Below are 17143 nucleotides of genomic sequence, written 5' to 3' on the forward strand. Positions count from 1 at the left end.
GGCCCAGGCTGCTGAAATTAGACAAGCCTACAGCCTTTGGACTTCTCGACCTGTGAGTCGGGTGGAATCACCTACGGCTCGGTTTTCTCCTGCTGGGACCACATGTGTCCCTCTGGTCATAGGCTGAGAAGGCAGGTCTCCCTCACGGCCGGTGCTGATGCCCCTGGTCCCCTCTCTGCCCTCACCGGGCCTGTGTTGATGAAACGGGGGTGGGAGACGCCGGGGGCGGGGGAGGGGGTGGGGAGGGGAAGGCGGTCAACCCCGCCGGGACCAGTCCTCTTGTATTTCCACGGATATTTCTTGGCATTGGGCAGATATTGAACAGGCTGCACAGGATTTACAGACACAGTGACAGCTACGGGGACACCAGCGGGGCCCAGTTTACCAACGGCAGCTGCACCCGCTGAATCTACCTGGAGCCGAGCGCGGAGCGCCGCGGGCAGCCACGGGGGGCTCTCAGGGGCCAACAGACAACTCCAAGGATTCCGTTTATTTGATCATTTTAATACAGGAAATGCCAGACCAATCAACGGGAGGACAGCCCTTGCACAGACGCCTGTGTTCACTACGTGGACGGGAGGGTCTCCACAGCACGGGGGCACGCATGCATTTCCTTTGACACGGGCGGATGGAGAGCGCATAAATACCACAAGATAACCAGGTTCGGGGCCGGGCGCGGGGGGCGGGAGGGGAGACCACAGGCCACGAGGGAACCACGCTTCACAGGCAACGGACGCATGAAATACGGGACCTACACGGGACATTGCACCTCACCACGGGCATAATTTATATATCAAAAGAAAGGAGGCCATAGTATGCGTACGTGCGAGCAGCTCTGATCGGAGGCCACGGACGAGCGAGGTGGAGCCATGCACGGGGGAGGGCTTGCCCGTCTCCTCTCCCTCCGTTCTTGTCCCCGGCTTTCCCACGGTCACCCGCGATCGCGAGATGGATGAGCCCGCCTTGTCTCCATCTTGGGAAGTCCCATCAGTGTCCTCAGCCGCGTGCCCTGGGCTCCCTGGGGCGGGGAGGCACCCCGGAATCGAGAACTATGAGCCCCGCGTGTAAACACCTGCCCGGGCGGCGCCCTGGGGGCCGGGCCGGGGCAGGAGGAGGCCGGGGGGAGGGGGGAGGCGCAGCCGCCAGGCCGGGCAGGTGCCGCGTGTCGCCCGGGGCCCCGGCCGGGGGAGCAGGAGTGGTGGAGGAGAGGCATCCACTTTTGCAAGCAAAGCTGAAACGGCGAGGCAGAGCCTGTGTTTCTCTGCAACCTTCCGGACGCCGGGTCCCTCAGAACTGACTGGCGCTGCTGGGGTCACACTGTAACAAGCGGACGATGGAGGGGTCGCTCTTGGCACCTTTAATGAACTCTTCCAGGGACAGTTTGCCTGTGGGACGGCAGAGAGGAGATACGGGGAGGGGGTGAGCCAGTGCCCGGTGCCCCTCGCGCTTCCAGAGGTCACGGAGACGGCTCCCGGGTCCGGGACGCCCCCTCTGGTCTAAGTCTCGCACCTTCTCGAAGCGGGGCCCAAGGGAGGCTCCGCTCCCTTCGCAGGCGCTCCTGGAAACTCCCGTTTTGCTGTCACCGCTCGCTGCAAAGCACGGGGCAGCTTAAGGGGCATATCCAGTAAGACGGGAGCTGTGGCTTGTGGGGCAATTTAAATCCTTTTAGCAGTCACCCCAGGCTTTACGTAAGCAAGCCGTGAGCTGTGCAGAAAGAACACGGTCTCCGCCTCTCACCCATAACTACTTCAGAGCCGAGGGGAGCGCGGCTGGGTGGGTGGGTGGGTGGAGGGCAGCCGGGCGTCCCCGGACACTGCCCGGCCTCCGCTTGGCTGGCAGACCGGCTGGTTGCTGCTGTACTGTCACCCTTTGGGGTGGGGGACTCGAGGAGACCCGCCTTGCCGAGCGTCCAGCCGGCCCCCCCCCACCCTCTGTCCCTCCCGCACCGCCGAACCTGCCACTGTTGGGACGAAGAGATAGGAACGTGGGTTTGACAACCTCAGTGAGTTCCGGAGAAACCGTGACCCACACGGTCACTGCCCCCCTCTCCCAGGACGCACACGGGCAAGGACGTCGGGGGGAAGCTGGCTGTGCTCTGCCGGCTGATGCTTGGGCAGTCTGCAGCTGTGAGGCCGTGATATGTACCCCGCAGGACAGCAGTAAAGGGAGTAAGGAGCTCGTGGCCCGTGCCATGCCACCACGGGCAGGGATCTCCAGCCCCGACCTGACCCAGAGGACACACTCCGCGAGCGGCTTCCAGGAAGCCAAGTGAGGGGTCCGGAGGCGAGGATCCAGCCTCCCAGGCCGAGACCACCTGCCAGCCCCCTGCCGGAGAGGAACACCCCCTCTTGCGGGTCCCCAGTAGGGGGCAGGCAGACAGGCCCCTTGGGGAGACTAACCAGCCTCTAGGCTCCAGGCTGGGCTGGGAAGCACCCCCTTCAGAGGAGGAGAAACCGTCCAGGACCCTCTGCTTGCACGGAGGACGACTGTGTTTTCTTACTCTCCTGATGGCTGGTGGGGACTTTTACCGGCCACTCCCCCACCATCTGATGGCTCCGGGGTGGGGGTGGGGGGACGGGGAAGCTTCTAAAAGCACAGCCCCTTCCTCCTGGCAGACAGCAGGGCGGGTGAGGGGCTGAGGGGAGCCCTCGGGGGCTCTGGGGGTTCCTGAGCATGATCTGCGTCTCTGGGTCCGTCCGGCAGTGGTCGGGGTGCTCCTGGCACGCGGCCAGTCTCCGTTCACACGTATGGCTGGGCGGGGGGTGTGGACAAGACAGGGTGGTGCTGGAGAAAACCCATGGGCACCACTGACCCCTGGGGTGGCCGGAAAATAAGACAGAGTGCAGGGCCCCCCAGCTCAAGGGCTGGGCACCCCTGCTTTCGCCCTGATCCCTCCAACACCCACTCTTCCTTCCCTCCCCAGGCCCCAGGGACAGACGGACAGGGGCTCACAGAGGTGCCCGGCCCCACGGTGCACGGACTCAGGTTCACCAACAAGCAGGGAAGGCCACGGTGCGGGCCCAGCTGGGCCCGGAACGGGTGCGTGGGTCCCGGCAGGGGAGAGGGGCCCAAGGGCGACACTAAGAGCTTCCTGGGCATCGTCCCATTGAATCTCACCGCCGCCCGAGCCTGAATTTATCAACCCCATTTCCCAGAGGAGAAAACCAAGGCTCGGGCGAGCCAAGACTCCGTGCAGGTCTGTGGGCATCTGGAGCCTGTGCCTTGCTACCCTGGAGGGTGAAAGACGGGTTTTAAGGGAGCCCAAGGGCAATGCCAGACACAAGGCGGTCTTGTTTGACATGTGGACGAGTTTGGGAAACTTCCCTTGCTGTCCGATGTGTCCAGGGTGCTCTCTGCCGCCTGCGGTCACACCGTAAACGTCATGCCTGGGCTGGCTCAGTCCTCGGACTCATGTGCCAAAAGCGCTTGAGAGTTTACCGAGCACTTCTTCACGCATTCACTGAATTCACTTCACGCATTTAACCTCCAGGATGACAGGGCCGGCAAGAGGCACGGACCCGCCCTTGCAGGGCTACCTCCCCCTGCATGGATCCTACCGAGCCTCAGTGCTGAGGCAGAGGACGACACACGGAGCATGTCCTCCGCGTACGGCCACCACCACTGCCCATCTGTCCCCACCAGTCCTGCTGCAGTATGGCCCCAGGGACCCTGCCACGGCTGTTGCAGGCCACGGGGCACCGGGGAGCCTGGCAGCGCAGGATGACAGCAAAGCAAAGGTTTCCCACCATCCGGGCCCCTTGATGCACCTGCCCCCCGGGTGCCTCCCCCTCCCTGGGACACGCCGATGGGGCTGACGGTCTCCCTCATTTTAGAAGTGAGGGCGCTATGGCTCAGGGGCGGGGGATAGGACATGCCTTGAGGACAGAGCCAGGATGCAGGACCGGGTCTCTCTGACTCTGAATCCTGCTTCTTCCCTCACTACAGCTGCACGAGGCCAGGGGTGGGCTGGGAGAGGCCCGGGAAGCCGCAGAAGGGGCCAACCACATCTTTGCCCTCAGCCGCCCTGCACAGACACACGCGCACACACACACACACCCACTCCTTACCGTCATTGTTGGTGTCCATCTGCCGGAAGATCTTGTCCGTTCGTTTCTCCGGGGTGGACTCGTCCTCGGGCATTTTCATCACAGAGGACACCATCTTGTATATAGCCTGCAAAGAGACACGCAGAAGATGTGCTCGGAGATTCTGGAATGTTTCTGGGCAGATGGGGCCGGCGTGAGCTTCCACGCAGCTCACGGCAAGGCGCGAAGAGGTCGGGATGTAGCAGCCTTCGGGACCCTTCCTCAGCTTTCCAGAGGAACGTTTCTAGAATGTTCCACGGTGACTATCGCAGATGGCATGCTGAGCAAAGGAAGCCAGACCCATTTATGTGAAGTTCAAGGGCAGGCAAAACAACTCCACAGTGACAGGGGGCTGAGACTGGGGGGCTGTCTAGGGTGGGAGGTGGGACAGTGCCCGGGGAGGCCCTTGAGGGAGCCTTCCGGGGGGCTGGGAACTCACCTCCGTAACTCACCAAGGGTGGTGGGCACACAGACATATATGTATACGATCCACATGCTGCACAGAAAGCTGTGAGCATCTTACTGTGTGTCATACCTCAGTCTAGAATAGGAAAGATTTAGTCCCTGAAACCCATAGGGAGAAAACCAGCCCCAGAAAGGGGCAGCAGTGAGGTGACACGGGTCTCTTCAGAAGGATAGAAGACCTTCTCTTTAGAGCACTGCCATCCGCGGGCTCACCACCACCACGGGCCATCCCTGTGTGTCTCTGTCCCAGGGGCCCAGCCAGGACACGCGTCCCCGTGCCGTGGTGGGCACAGGCGTGCGTGTGGAGGGGCCACGAGGAGGCCAGCGACCATCAGAGTAACATGCAAGGAGGAAGGGGCTTCCGTGAAAGTGGCCTGACTGATACCCCCATTCCTGAAACAACAGACCAAGAACAGCAAAAGTCTGAGACTTATTATAACTTAAAAGCAGGGCATTAAAAACACAAAAACAAAACCCAAAAAAGAATGGTCCTGAGTGAGTTTTCCCATATGTATTATGTTCCCCTGCTCCTTGCCCCCTCTCTGTTTTCAGGGCAGGGGCAGGCCTGGCCTGGTCCCGTCTCCCACCAGCCTCACGGCCCAGGTGAGCTGTGCCACACGGGTGTGCATCTTCCTGAGACAGGACACCCTCCTGGGCCCGGGCCACCCCTCCTGCCCAAGTGCAGAGCCAAAGGCAGCACCAAGCACCTCCAAGGACTTGGTAGGTAGGCTTCTGAAGGACTTAAAACAGCAGTCCATTCTGGGGCAGCTGGGAGGCTCAGCCGGTTAAGCATCCGACTTCGGCTCAGGTCAGGATCTCGAAGTTCATGGGTTCCAGCCCCTCGTCGGGCCCTGTGCTGACAGCTCAGAGCCCGGAGCCTGCTTCGGATTCTGCGTCTCCCTCGCTCTCTGCCCCTCCCCTGCTCACACTCTGTCTCCCTCTCTCTCTCTCTCTCAAAAATAAACATGAAAAAAAATTTTTTTTTCTTAAATTCAAAACACCAGTCCGTTCTGAGAAAGATGGAGGGATGGGTATCCTACCTGGCAAGCTGAGGAGCTATGCGAGGGGACAGGGGAAGGGCATGCCTGGTTGCAAAAGGGCTGACGGGTAGGGCGGGATGAAGACATTCCGGGGAGACAGATTTCTTACTTCTCCCACCCCTTATAGCTACGGACCGGAAGCGACGAATGGACCACAGAGTTCCCCAAACCTGTGTCGATTTATTCTTTGTGAAGACCACCTATTTGAGAAATGGGTGAAGACCACCTATTGAGAAACAGGCCACTCGTGGCCGGTTTGATGCTCTTTGCTCAAGACTTCGTTCCTGAGCTAAGAAGCCGCTTCCTTCCATGTAGAGAACGCCTCTTCTGGGGAATTCTAGAACCGGCTCCCCCAGGCTCCAGGAGAGGGGGCACAGGGGGGGCACCAGGAAGGAGCAGCTCCGGGGTCCCTCTGGCGAAGTGAACAAAACTTGGTTTCTTTCTGGAAAACAGCCTCACCTGCCAGAGCTCCTGACAGGCGCGAAGGTGAGGCGAGAAGGTCTCATGAAGAGGTGTTCCTCCTGCGTCTGACTTATTCCGGGGCCACTAACGCTTCCGTTCTGCTTTACAACTGCGCGTTCCCGGGGACATTACAAGCTGCCCGTTGCATTCTCGAATACGGGGATTCGAAAAGGTCTCCTAGCAGGCGCCTTCCACAAGTATCAAGGGACCCCTGAATTGTAATTTTCAGCTCTGTTCTTTCTTAGGGCATCACCTCTCCGAGGCTCAGATTTTGTGAAATGCAGAGAAGGGCGCTGGCGCACAGGGTCGTGAAGAAACAGATCAGAGCCCTTAGGCCCCGGGCCTGACGCATACAAGCAACTGATCGAGAAACCCGGGCTCTTATCATTCCTATTGCAAGGCCCCGCCGGGTTAGGTGACAGCCGGGCACCTTCAAAAGCGCACGGTGCGGGGTGGGGGAGGGGGCGCCCCGGCCGAGAATGACCCGACGCCACGGCGACCGCCACACGCGTGGGGGGGGGGGGGGGGGGGGGGCCGGCGTGGCGCGGAGCCGTACCTGCACGATCTCCAGCATCTCGCTGCGGCTGATGTAGCCGTTGCCGTCCAGGTCGTACATGCTGAAGGCCCACTTGAGCTTCTGCTCCAGCTTGCCCCGCGAGGTGACGCTCAGCGCGATGATGAACTCCCGGAAGTCGATGGTGCCGTCCCCGTTGGTGTCGAAGGTGCGGAAGACGTGCTCGGCGAACTTGGAGGCGTCGCCGTAGGGGAAGAAGTTGGCGTAGATCTTCTTGAACTCGTCCACGGTCAGGTGGCCGGTGGGGCAGTCCTTGAGGAAGCCCTTGTACCACTCCTGCAGCTCGTGGTCGGTGAACTCCGTGTTCTCACGCAGGTCCTGCAGCACCTCGGGCCGCAGCTTGCTGTTCTGTTTGCCCATGGTGGCCGGCGGCTACACCTGCAAGACAGGGCCATCAGCCGGGGGCACCCGGGGCCCGTCCCCCTGCCCCCCCCCCCCCCGCCCGCCGCCTGCAGCCATCGTGGGGCGGCCGAGAAACTCCCCCTGCGTGTCGCGCACGGAGGGGTGGAGACGCCACCGCCGTGCGTGGGAGGTCTCGGCCCGTCTAGGACACCCTGCAGGAAGGTGGACCCTGAGTCCCGCACCCCTGGCAAAGCCGAGCTGCCCCATGCTTGCAGCGAAAGACACATTCTGACTTCCGGAATGTGGAAATGACTCTGTGTGTGTGTGTGTGTGTGTGTGTGTGTGTGTGTGTAGGGGGGGATCGCAACTTAAAATCAGCGGAATGAGGTGCCTATCAGGTGTCCACTGGGTCTGTACAAGAGTTGAGGATTCAGTCCTCACCCTCCTGACGAAGGTCCTGCCATGTGGAGCGCACCCCCGGACCCCGGGGTCTGAATAGTTCTTTCTTTCCTCTCTCAGGCACCACCTTCCGGCTTTCCCCTCAGAACAGGTGTCCAGAAACTTTTCAGGAGTCCCCTCTCTGTTTTGCCTCTGAGAAACTCCCGGGGATGGGGGGCGGGCGGTGGGGTGGAACTAGAAGGGGCCCGGGACAGTCCTCGATTCTCAAATGTCACCCGTAAGCGACCAGGCACCCGTGGGAGCACAGAACCTGCTCCCCCCAGCGGTTTCCCACCCAGCCTGCACAGAAGACCGGTCCTGGGGTGGTGTCACTATTAGACACGGACACAGCTGTCACCTCACAGCCTCATTTTATTTGCTGCCTCTGGCAGTAACACACGAACATGGGTTCATCATTTTTCGAGCACGAAGGAAAACACAGTGAGAGGAAGATGTCTCCTGCCCCAGTCCCAGAGGGGACCACTCTGAATGGCTTGTGTGTTTGTAAGCTCTGAACAGTATGCACCGAATCCCCATCAGGAAGGGGAACAGATGTGGTTCATCTCGTCTCCCCGGCATTTCCTCCTTCGTCCCCTCCTGGGCTTTATTGGTTTTATGACACATATCCCTGTTTTTACTTGTTATCTTTATAACTCTAAATTATACACTTCAAGTTCCCTTCCTAACTCCTATGGAGGGCGGTTTGGCAATGTCTTTCAAAATTGCAAACGCCCAGCTATCCCATTTTGAGGAACGTCGCTAAAGACACTTCGACCTGTGCGAACAGCCCGTGCACGCTGCTGCTTCCTGAGCCGCTGTCTGTAATAATAACGCAGGCCTCCGTCATCACGTACCGAGAAGCAGCGATCAAGACGCATTAAAAAACAATTTTTTTTAATGTTTATTTATTTTTGAAACAGAGAGAGACAGGGAGTGAGCGGGGCAAGGGGCAGAGAGAGAGGGAGACACAGAATCCAAAGCAGGCTCCAGGCTCCGAGCTGTCAGCCCAGAGCCCGACGTGGGCTCGAATTCACAAACCATGAGATCGTGACCTGAGCCGAAGTCGGACGCTTAACTGACTGAGCTGCCCAGGCGCCCCTCAAGATGCATTTTTAAGTGAAAGGAGAAAGTTCAGAGCAGCTACCTAGTTTGCTACCATTTGTGAAAAAAGAAAACACTATTTGTGTGCATATTTCTGTGTCTGGAAGGACCTATTTAGGACATAACACTGGCCAGAGAGAGAGACGGCTGACGGCCAAGAGCCGGACGGGGAGTTTTTACCGTAAATCCTTTTGCAGAAATTTTAAAATGCCAAACTCTGTGTATGTATTTTCTATCCGAAAGCTAAATATACAAAAATAAAAATAACCAAACCTCTATTTCTTGGTCAAGCACCTTGACTCTTGGTTCTCTCTCCATAAGATCAAGCTATCAGTCCCGCCGCTCCTTCCGTCCTTATCAGCTTCTGTCGTGGGCACTGGTATTTTGACAGAGTCAGGGTTTACAGTCTCTTTCTGTTTTCTTACCTATAGGTTGGCCCTAAACAGTGGACACCAGCAAGTGCCTGAGTAAGTTGGCTGTCAGCTTCCTGGTTAGGAGAGGCAATGTCAAGGGCAGGACCAATGCAGGGGGATCTGCTTCTGCCCCACCCGAGTCCACCATGAGGTCACCTCGCCAACTGCAGTGTGTTCTAGAACGAGGCCACAGGGTCCAGATGGGGGATCTCCCGTGCCTCCACTGGCCAGCTCTCTGACCCACCCCAGGGATTGGGGTGGCATGGGCCTCCTAACACGCTCTGGGAAGCCCCCCAAAAGTTCGGGTGCTAACATATAGCTGATTCAACTTCCGGTCCTTTTGGAAATTCAGATGTTTTCCACGACCACTGTGGTTTCTACGTTAAAAAAAAAAAAAAAAAAAGTGAAAATCGAAACATCAGACACCAAAATGTCTGGCAGAAGAAGACAATCAAGACACCCGTTAACATCTCTGTCCTGTTGGAAAAAGCTCTAAGCCAGCTTTGGAGATGTGGGCTCCCTCTGGATTCTGCGTTTTTTACGATCGCTCTTGGGGCCCCAGCCAGACGAGCTCCCGGGTCCTTCCAGGTGTCACCCTGGAGGGCCTGATGACGGCACACCAGGATGGCTCTGTGCCCAGAGAGCCCTGCCGGGTGGGCAGGGCCCCGTGCCCCAGAACTGTGAGCGCAGGATGCCCGGGACGGCTCAGCGTGGCAGGTCTGTCTCCTCAGGCGCCCTCACGTTATGGTTGACTCCCCCAACAAAACAAACAAACCAAAAAAGATGTTGAGGTTTTAAGCCCTAGGACCTGTGACTATAACATTATTTGGAAACGGGGATGTAGGAAGTTAGGATGAGATTATTGGGGTGTCCTTAGAAAAAGGTGACAGTTGGGTACAGACAGTACAGAAGGAAGCCACGTGGAGAAGACAGAGCCATCCACAAGCCCAGGAACACCGGAGGTTTCCAGAAGCCAGAACAGATGCTTCCCTACAGCCTTCAGAGGCCCCTGCCCACACCTTGACTCCCAGCCTCCACGGCTGTGAGGGAATACGTTCCTGCTGTTTAAGCTGCCTGGTCTGTGGGACCTTGTTAGGGCAGCCTGAGCTGACAGACACCAGGGGGGGCGCGCATGTGCATGGCTCTGCTGGGTCAGGCGCCCCTCAGCCCCACAGATGAAGCCCCTTGCCCACCAGACCCAAGGATGGGAGCTGAGGGCACAGGAGAAGCCGCCTGGGCCTCGGGCCAGGTGCCCATCCTTCTCTGCCCGTCCATCTGTCCATCCACGGGCTCGCCTGGCACTCCAAGGCGGGGACCAGATCCAGGCAGCCCCGGGTGTGACCCTGACACCCGTCCCCTGAGGCTGGTCCCCTCACTGAGGCGCCTCTTGCCCACGCCAGCCTCCTGGGTGCCGTGTTCTCGCACACGCACGTGCACACACACGGGGGGAACTCGAGTCCGGGAGGCCCCTGGTGCCGCGTGGGGGCCCCCGAGGGTGACTCTGATGAAGCTACACCAGCCACCGAGCGGGCAAACCAGGCAGCAGGCAGGGCCCTCCGGAGCTCAGAGCCGTGGACGCCCTCTGTGCTGTCCCCAGCGAATTCTCCCTGCTCCCGTCAGGATCCCTTTAGTAACCTGCTCACCGCACGCCTGCCTCTGTCCGTTCTGTTTGTTTTTTTAATTAAAAAAAATTTTTTTTAACGTTTATTTATTTTTGAGACAGAGAGAGACAGGGCATGAAGGGGGGAGGGTCAGAGAGAGGGAGGGAGACCCAGAATCCGAAGCAGGCTCCGGGCTCCGAGCTGTCAGCACAGAGCCCGACGCGGGGCTCGAACTCACAGACCGCGAGACCGTGACCTGAGCCAAAGTCGGCCGCTTAACCGACTGAGCCGCCCAGGCGCCCCTGTCCATTCTGTTTAAACAGCCTCCCAGCCTCCTCCATATCCTGTCACTCAGGACTTCTGAACGGCAAACTCTGGACTGCAGAACTTTTAGGCCGGTGGCCCGGCAGGTCGCCTGCGACTCCCAGGGTGGGGTGACTCACTGTGTGGCTTCTCCAAGGCAGCCCCACCTCTCTGTGTCTGCAGAGCAAGGAGGTGGGTGACGGGCCTCGGAGCAGCACCCGACCCAGGGCTCCCAGCCGTGACCTACCCGCCCCCCCACCCGGCCAAGACTTCACACACTTCCGGCCCGGTGTTACCTGTGCTTGAAAAAGGACTCATCTTCCATTTCCCTCATCAGTTCAGCTGCTGTTAAACCCTCAGCTTTTCCATGCTCCTCATAAACTGGGGAGGTCTCCCGGCCAGCGTCTGGAGGGTGGAGAACACAGGCCTCCCCCCCAACGCGCACAGCGGGCGGCACCTCGGGTGGCTTCGTCTGCACCTGCTTCCCTCGCTTCCCCCGCCCCTGACATCCTCACGGGGGACGGCGTAATGCGGTGTGTGGCCAGGGAGGACCAGCGCGAGCAGGACGGGACAGCCACTGCTCTAGACCCGCGTGACCCGAATTCACCTGGGAATGTGACTGTATTCCGAGACGGGGCCTTTAAGAGATAATTAAGGTAAAATGAGGTCACTGGGGTGCGTCCTAATCCAATCTGCCCGGTGTCCTTAGAAGAGGGGCTTGGGACACAGACGGAGGGAAGGCCGTGTGAGGTCACAGCAAGACAGCCGTCTCCAAGCCAAGGGGAGGCCTCGGAAGGAACCGAACCTGCTGACGCCTTGATCTCAGACCTCTGGCCTCTGGGGCCGTGAGAAAATCAATTCCTGCTCTTGAAGCTGCCCGGTCCTTGTTACTTTGTTGTGAAAGCCCTGGGACACTAAGACAGCTGTCCCTGGGCACTGACCTGAGCAACAACAGTGGGGCAGAACCCCGTGCCGGGCACCGTGCGGTTCCCCCAATCTCACTCCTGAGCACCAGCAGCAGGGACAACCAGAAGGTCCATGGACTGTGGGACAATTGGCTTACTGTCAGGCCCTTCGCGTAGATCAGTCCCACCTTACCAGCGGGGAACCAGCGCTAGAGGCCCGGGAGGCGAAGGCAGCACTCGGCTCAGGCCCCACATCTTGCTGAGGGCAGCCCGGGGGAGGTGGGTCCACGTGGCCCCGCAGGGCAACACGGTCACAAACAGCCACCTTGTGTCGTTAATGGCACATCCTTTGCCCTGATTAGCAACCCTGCCCTTTTCACCAGGGAAACAAGCGGGCTTCTGTGAAGTGCTAGGCTCTGAGGGCTCAGGATCGGTCCCTTTAGGACCCACTCACCTCCCTGAACACCAAATCGCCCCTCCGAACAATGCTATCAGTTTGCCTCAGAACGCGTGTGTGATGTATACACTCACAGACCCCACAGAAATGGCCAAATTCCTCGCACCTCCTCTGCCCGAGGTAACAGGTGTTTATGGAAAGGAAGGTACCAGATCCGGGAGAGGGACGAGGCCGGTCAACCCAAAGCTAGAAGGTCACAGGCAGAGGGCACGGCGATGTGCCTGGGGAGCAACTTCGTGCTTGGCCAGACCCTTCCCCAGTGTGTCACCTTCGGGTGACACACAAGACTGAGAATCCGGACTCCCAGCCCCTCCCTCTCCATGGGCTTCCTGAGTATCACGACAGTGTGGTGTGAGGGGGCCTCCTTCCAGGACTAGGGCTCCTTCCCGCTCTGATAGTCTAAGACCCCTGGGTCTAGAGGTCCAGGCCGAAGATTCCTGTGCCTGGAGCTGAGGTAGGGAAGGCTCTCCTCCCAAGAGGTGACCCTCTCTGAAGAAAGGCATCGAGTCCGGGAAGGTGGTACAGGATTCCCTGGAAGAATCTGGAAACGTGTGGTCTACAGATCTGTGTGCCTCATCACACCCCACACCGTGTCCTGAGCCATTTAATTGTGGGGATGCTTGCCCACACGTGTCCACCAGCCGGTGCTCTGCTCCCCCAAATCCCAAGCCCAGGAGTGCAGGCCGCCCCGGCTCTCAGCCTGTTCTCGGGGCCTGGTGCCAGGCTGGGTGCACGGGGGGGGGGGGGGGGGGGGGGGGGGTCTGTTCCAGCCCATCCAGCCCTCTGAATGTGCACCCTGGTTCTCGGCGCTCTGGGCTGCTTATGGCACAGGCACCTATGGATGGGGCACAAGATGTAACGTGACGGGGTGGGGGGGATGCTCCAGGGAGGAATCACTCCTTTTCCATGGAGGGGACAAGACAGTTTGCCTAGGAAGACAGCACGTAGAATCAAAACTTAGGCCACCTCGGGGCACCTGCGTGGCTCAGTCAGTTAAGCGGCCGACTCTTGATTTCGGCTCAGGTCATGACCTGACGGTTCGTGAGTTCAAGCCCCGTATCGGGCTCTGCACTCACAGCGAGGAACCTGCTTTGGATCCTCTGTCTCCTTCTCTCTGCCCTTCCCCTGCTTGCATTCTCCTCTCTCTCTCTCTCTCAAAAATAAATAAATGTAAACAAACTCAGGCCACCTCTAGGGAGCACACACCAGACACTAGGGCACTGGGAAGGTGGGGGTCATGCTTGGCCAGGCCGGGAGAAGGCAACGTCATCTCCGTCTTAGAGACAAAGAAGTGAGGCTTCCACGGGGCACGTGCTTGTCTGTGACCTTCCCCTTTCATTGCCCAGGTCTATGGGCGGTGATGGAGGCCGCCACGGTGCCCCCAGCTGGCATCCACTCTGCCATGAAGTAAGCCCATGAATACGAAATAAATCTCCCCGTGCACTGCCAGTCCCTCACTGGACCGGCTCACATGTGCTTACCAAAGACTCGGACGAAACGGTTAATACCAAGAGCTTCGTTTTAGCTCTCTCCTGGAGGCTCTCAGCCCAAAGCAAGCGGCCTCGCAGGGACGAGGGACAGCGGAACCCTGCATGCACGGTGACCTCTCTCTTACTAATTAAGCCAAGGCACCAACCTTATTGACGACTGGCCGGCTGGAAAGACAGACGACAAAAAGCCAGCGTTTCTGCAAAGACAAAGCCATCACCCCCATTTCCCAGCAGCAACGTCCCCTCCCTCCCCCGGCCCCGGTGGCCAGGCAAACAAACACCCAACCCTCATCGGTAGACCAGAAAATCTCACTCTCCTCTCCACTGACGGATGGGGTGAAGAACGGACGTGCCAGGAAGGGTGATCAATTTGGGATCAGAGCCACCTCTCACTTGGCTTGAAAAGCCTCGTGGCCACGCAGGGCTTGGATCAGACAGGCAACGGCCTTTCGAGCATGTCAAAGATGACATTTTAATTCACAGTAATGAAGGAAGGAACGGGGAGGGGGTTAATGTAGCGCTTACGCCCATCTCTCTGGCTCTCGGTGACTCTGTTATTGTTTTTAATGTGCTAAATTAAAAAAAAAAAAAAGCACGCATGTAGCTGGGGAACCCTAGGAAAATATTTAACCCCAAGTAGGTCCTGCCAGCAAATTAAAGCCTTTTTAATGGCAGGGTTCTACCAACCGCCTGGTGAGGCTCTTGGGAACCAAGGGCTCGAATGTGCCATTAATCACAGCTCCACGCTGGCTGGTGGCGTGGGTCACATTTAATCCATTGCTTTAAAATGCTTTCAAGTGAGATCTCCAGAGCTCACTGGGCCACGCAGATTTACAAACACTTGGAGAGAGACAGACGGGGAAAGGCTGGAAGAACCAAGTCCTTACAAAAGGCCCACGCTCCGGGTGAGGCTGGGAGGGCGTCTGCTGCGAATCTGAACTTCAAGGGACCAGAGGGCTTTTGGGGATGACTGCTTCCTCTGTCTGGGGTAGAGCAGGAAAGCAGGGGCTGGAGGGACAAGCAGAAAACAGGCGATTTGTGCCGTTTCCCATGCAGCATAAGACCTGGTTCTTTCTCCTGGTGACCCATTAACAAACGGACTAATGCCGAGAATCCGTCCTTCTTGTCTCCAAGTAAGCGGGTCAGAGGCAAGCCGCATGCAGCCTTGGTTTCTAGCGCAGCTGCTCTGGGGAGGGGCCAGTCCTGTCCCAAGGGGTCTGTGACCGCTGTCAGAACCAAAGCAAGGGAGCGGCGCGCTTTGGGGCGGCTCAGGCTGCAACGCGGCTGGGCGGACGCTAGAGGGCGCAGGCAGGCAGGATCCTCGGACCGAAATGGAGACCCCGCCTTCCCGACCCCGCCCCCCACACCAAGCCACCTCCACGTCGCGGAGGGGTCTCAGTCTCTCTGTCTATAAGCTAGACACGTCCAACAAAGTAACCACCAGCCACATGTGCCTATTGAGCACGTCAGATGTGGCCCGTCTGAATTCGTATATGTGCCCTAAGAGTATCAAATACACACTGGGTTCTGACAATACATAAAAAATAATGTAAACTATCTCAGAGTCATTTTTCTATCCCGATTACATGTGGAATGATAAACGATACCGTCTGAGATATCGTGAGTTAAATGAGTCATGTTGGTAACGTGAATCTCATCTGTTCCTTTTTACCTTTTTAACGTGGCCTACCAGGAAAGTTAACATTACATATGAATGCGGCCGATTCTGTATTTCTAGTGGCTGCCAGCACTCGGTAGCTCCTTGGGACAGTAGATCTGGGGCCACCAAACAAGAACCCTTGAAGCCCGTTAGCACCCTGTTTACAGGCCCGTTGCAAACTGCCACCCAGCTGGGAGGGGTCTGTTTGTTTCACTCCTAGGTGCCCACAAAAGAAAGGGTGCCCACAGGCATTCACATCTCATTCACAAGGACACAAGTGAGTCCCACAAGTTTCAAGACCTCTGCTAGAGGCCAGCTGCAATGACGGCCTACCTAGGTCCTTAAGGTGAAGGAGCGGCAGAAAGGGGGTGGTCCTCCTCCACTTCTGGGAGAACAGAAGCCCCTGGGCGACATCTGGGGGAAGAGGCGGTCAGTGACAGACACCCTTGGGAGCGGACAGTTAACAGGGCGTGCCCAGATCCAGATTGAGCTCACTGACTTCCAGGAGCTCATTTTCAGAGGGACTTCCTGAAAACCTGCTGCATCCAGTTTTACCGGCTGGATGGGCTCGAGACCCGTGACCTTGATTGAGAACTGAACTTGATTGAGAACCAAAAACACTCCTGACTTCTGTACCCATCGCCAGCAGCTTAACTCCCCAGGACTTCCTAAAGCTTTAAAATAAAAGGAGGGAAGGAGGGAGCTGGCCAAGGCAGAGAACTCCCCTTCCGGTCTCGAACCTTCCTTTCCACTTAGCCGAGATTGGAATGCCCTAAGTGAGGGCTGGGAGACGGGGCAGGGTGGGGGGGAGAAATGGGGGAAAGGAGAGAAAAATCCCCAAGAGAATGTTCTGTCCCTCGAAGAAGCTGCTAATGCCAACAGGAAGAGGAACTGTGTGTGTCCCTCCCTATATACCGTGTGCCTCCGAAAACACTGCTTCATGGCCTCGGCTGCCCAGCAAACTTCTACTCAACCAGCAAAGCCCAACTCAGACGCTCCTTATTCAGGGATGTATGTCCTGGGCCCCGAAAATTGCTCTTCCCTCTGACCCCCTTCCCATTTTTTAACCCGTTTCTAATATGACCTCAGCTTGTGTAACACCGTTTCCTTGTGTCCTTCCTTCATTAGATTGTGAGCTTATTGAGGAAAGAGAATAAATACTTCGTTCATGCCAAACCATGTTCTGGCCCCAAGGCCTTTGCCTTTGCTGTTCCCTACACCTGGTCTCAAGGCGCACCCCCTCAACGTCCACGTCTTTGCATCTTCTTGGGGGTGCCTCCTCCAAGGAACCCATCTCAAATACATTGGCCCCCCCACCCCCTGTTCTGTTGCCCAGAACAGGGTCTGGCACACGACTGGTGCTCAATAAATAGATTTGAAATAATGGTTATGTGTCGTTCCAAGGGCCTGGCACGATGCCCGAGTGAATGAGCCGACGAGTGAGTGAATGGGCTTCTTCTAGGACCCTCTTGCTCTAATATTTTGTGACTTCGCCAGTATCCGGGACTCGGGAAGGAACGTATCATGGAACAGGATGGTAAAGTGCTCTCTTGCTTAGGCCTCAAGCTCCAAGAAGGGGCATTCCATAATTCAGACTTGGTATCTTGGAAAGTTCCATTTACTGGCACAGGCACAGCCACAGCACAGTAGAGGGCCCGCCTTGGGTGTGTCAGGCCAGGGGCTCCCTTCACCAACCCGGTGCCCATCTCCTCCCTCCCCCGTGAACATGCCCCCAGCTCGGTAGGTGGCCCAGGGGCCTTACTGCCGCCCTCCAGCGGGGGTCACCTGAGTGGCGGCGCCCCCCCCC

The 17143-nt window shown here is 58.0% G+C and overlaps 1 protein-coding gene across 1 annotated transcript; it reads right to left on the reverse strand.

Annotated features, from left to right (window-relative positions):
- Positions 1–475: 475 nt before the first annotated feature.
- HPCAL1 (hippocalcin like 1) lies at positions 476–7039 on the reverse strand. Its single transcript, XM_049652554.1, has 3 exons — positions 6609–7039; positions 4068–4173; positions 476–1385 (listed from the first exon to the last, which is right to left on the reverse strand). The coding sequence occupies exons 1-3, from the start codon at positions 6984–6986 to the stop codon at positions 1288–1290; spliced, it is 582 nt and encodes a 193-aa protein (XP_049508511.1). The 5' UTR covers positions 6987–7039; the 3' UTR covers positions 476–1287.
- Positions 7040–17143: the final 10104 nt, after the last annotated feature.

Source organism: Panthera uncia (genome assembly GCF_023721935.1).
Source record: "Panthera uncia isolate 11264 chromosome A3 unlocalized genomic scaffold, Puncia_PCG_1.0 HiC_scaffold_12, whole genome shotgun sequence".
In the NCBI taxonomy this organism is placed as follows: domain Eukaryota; kingdom Metazoa; phylum Chordata; class Mammalia; order Carnivora; family Felidae; genus Panthera; species Panthera uncia.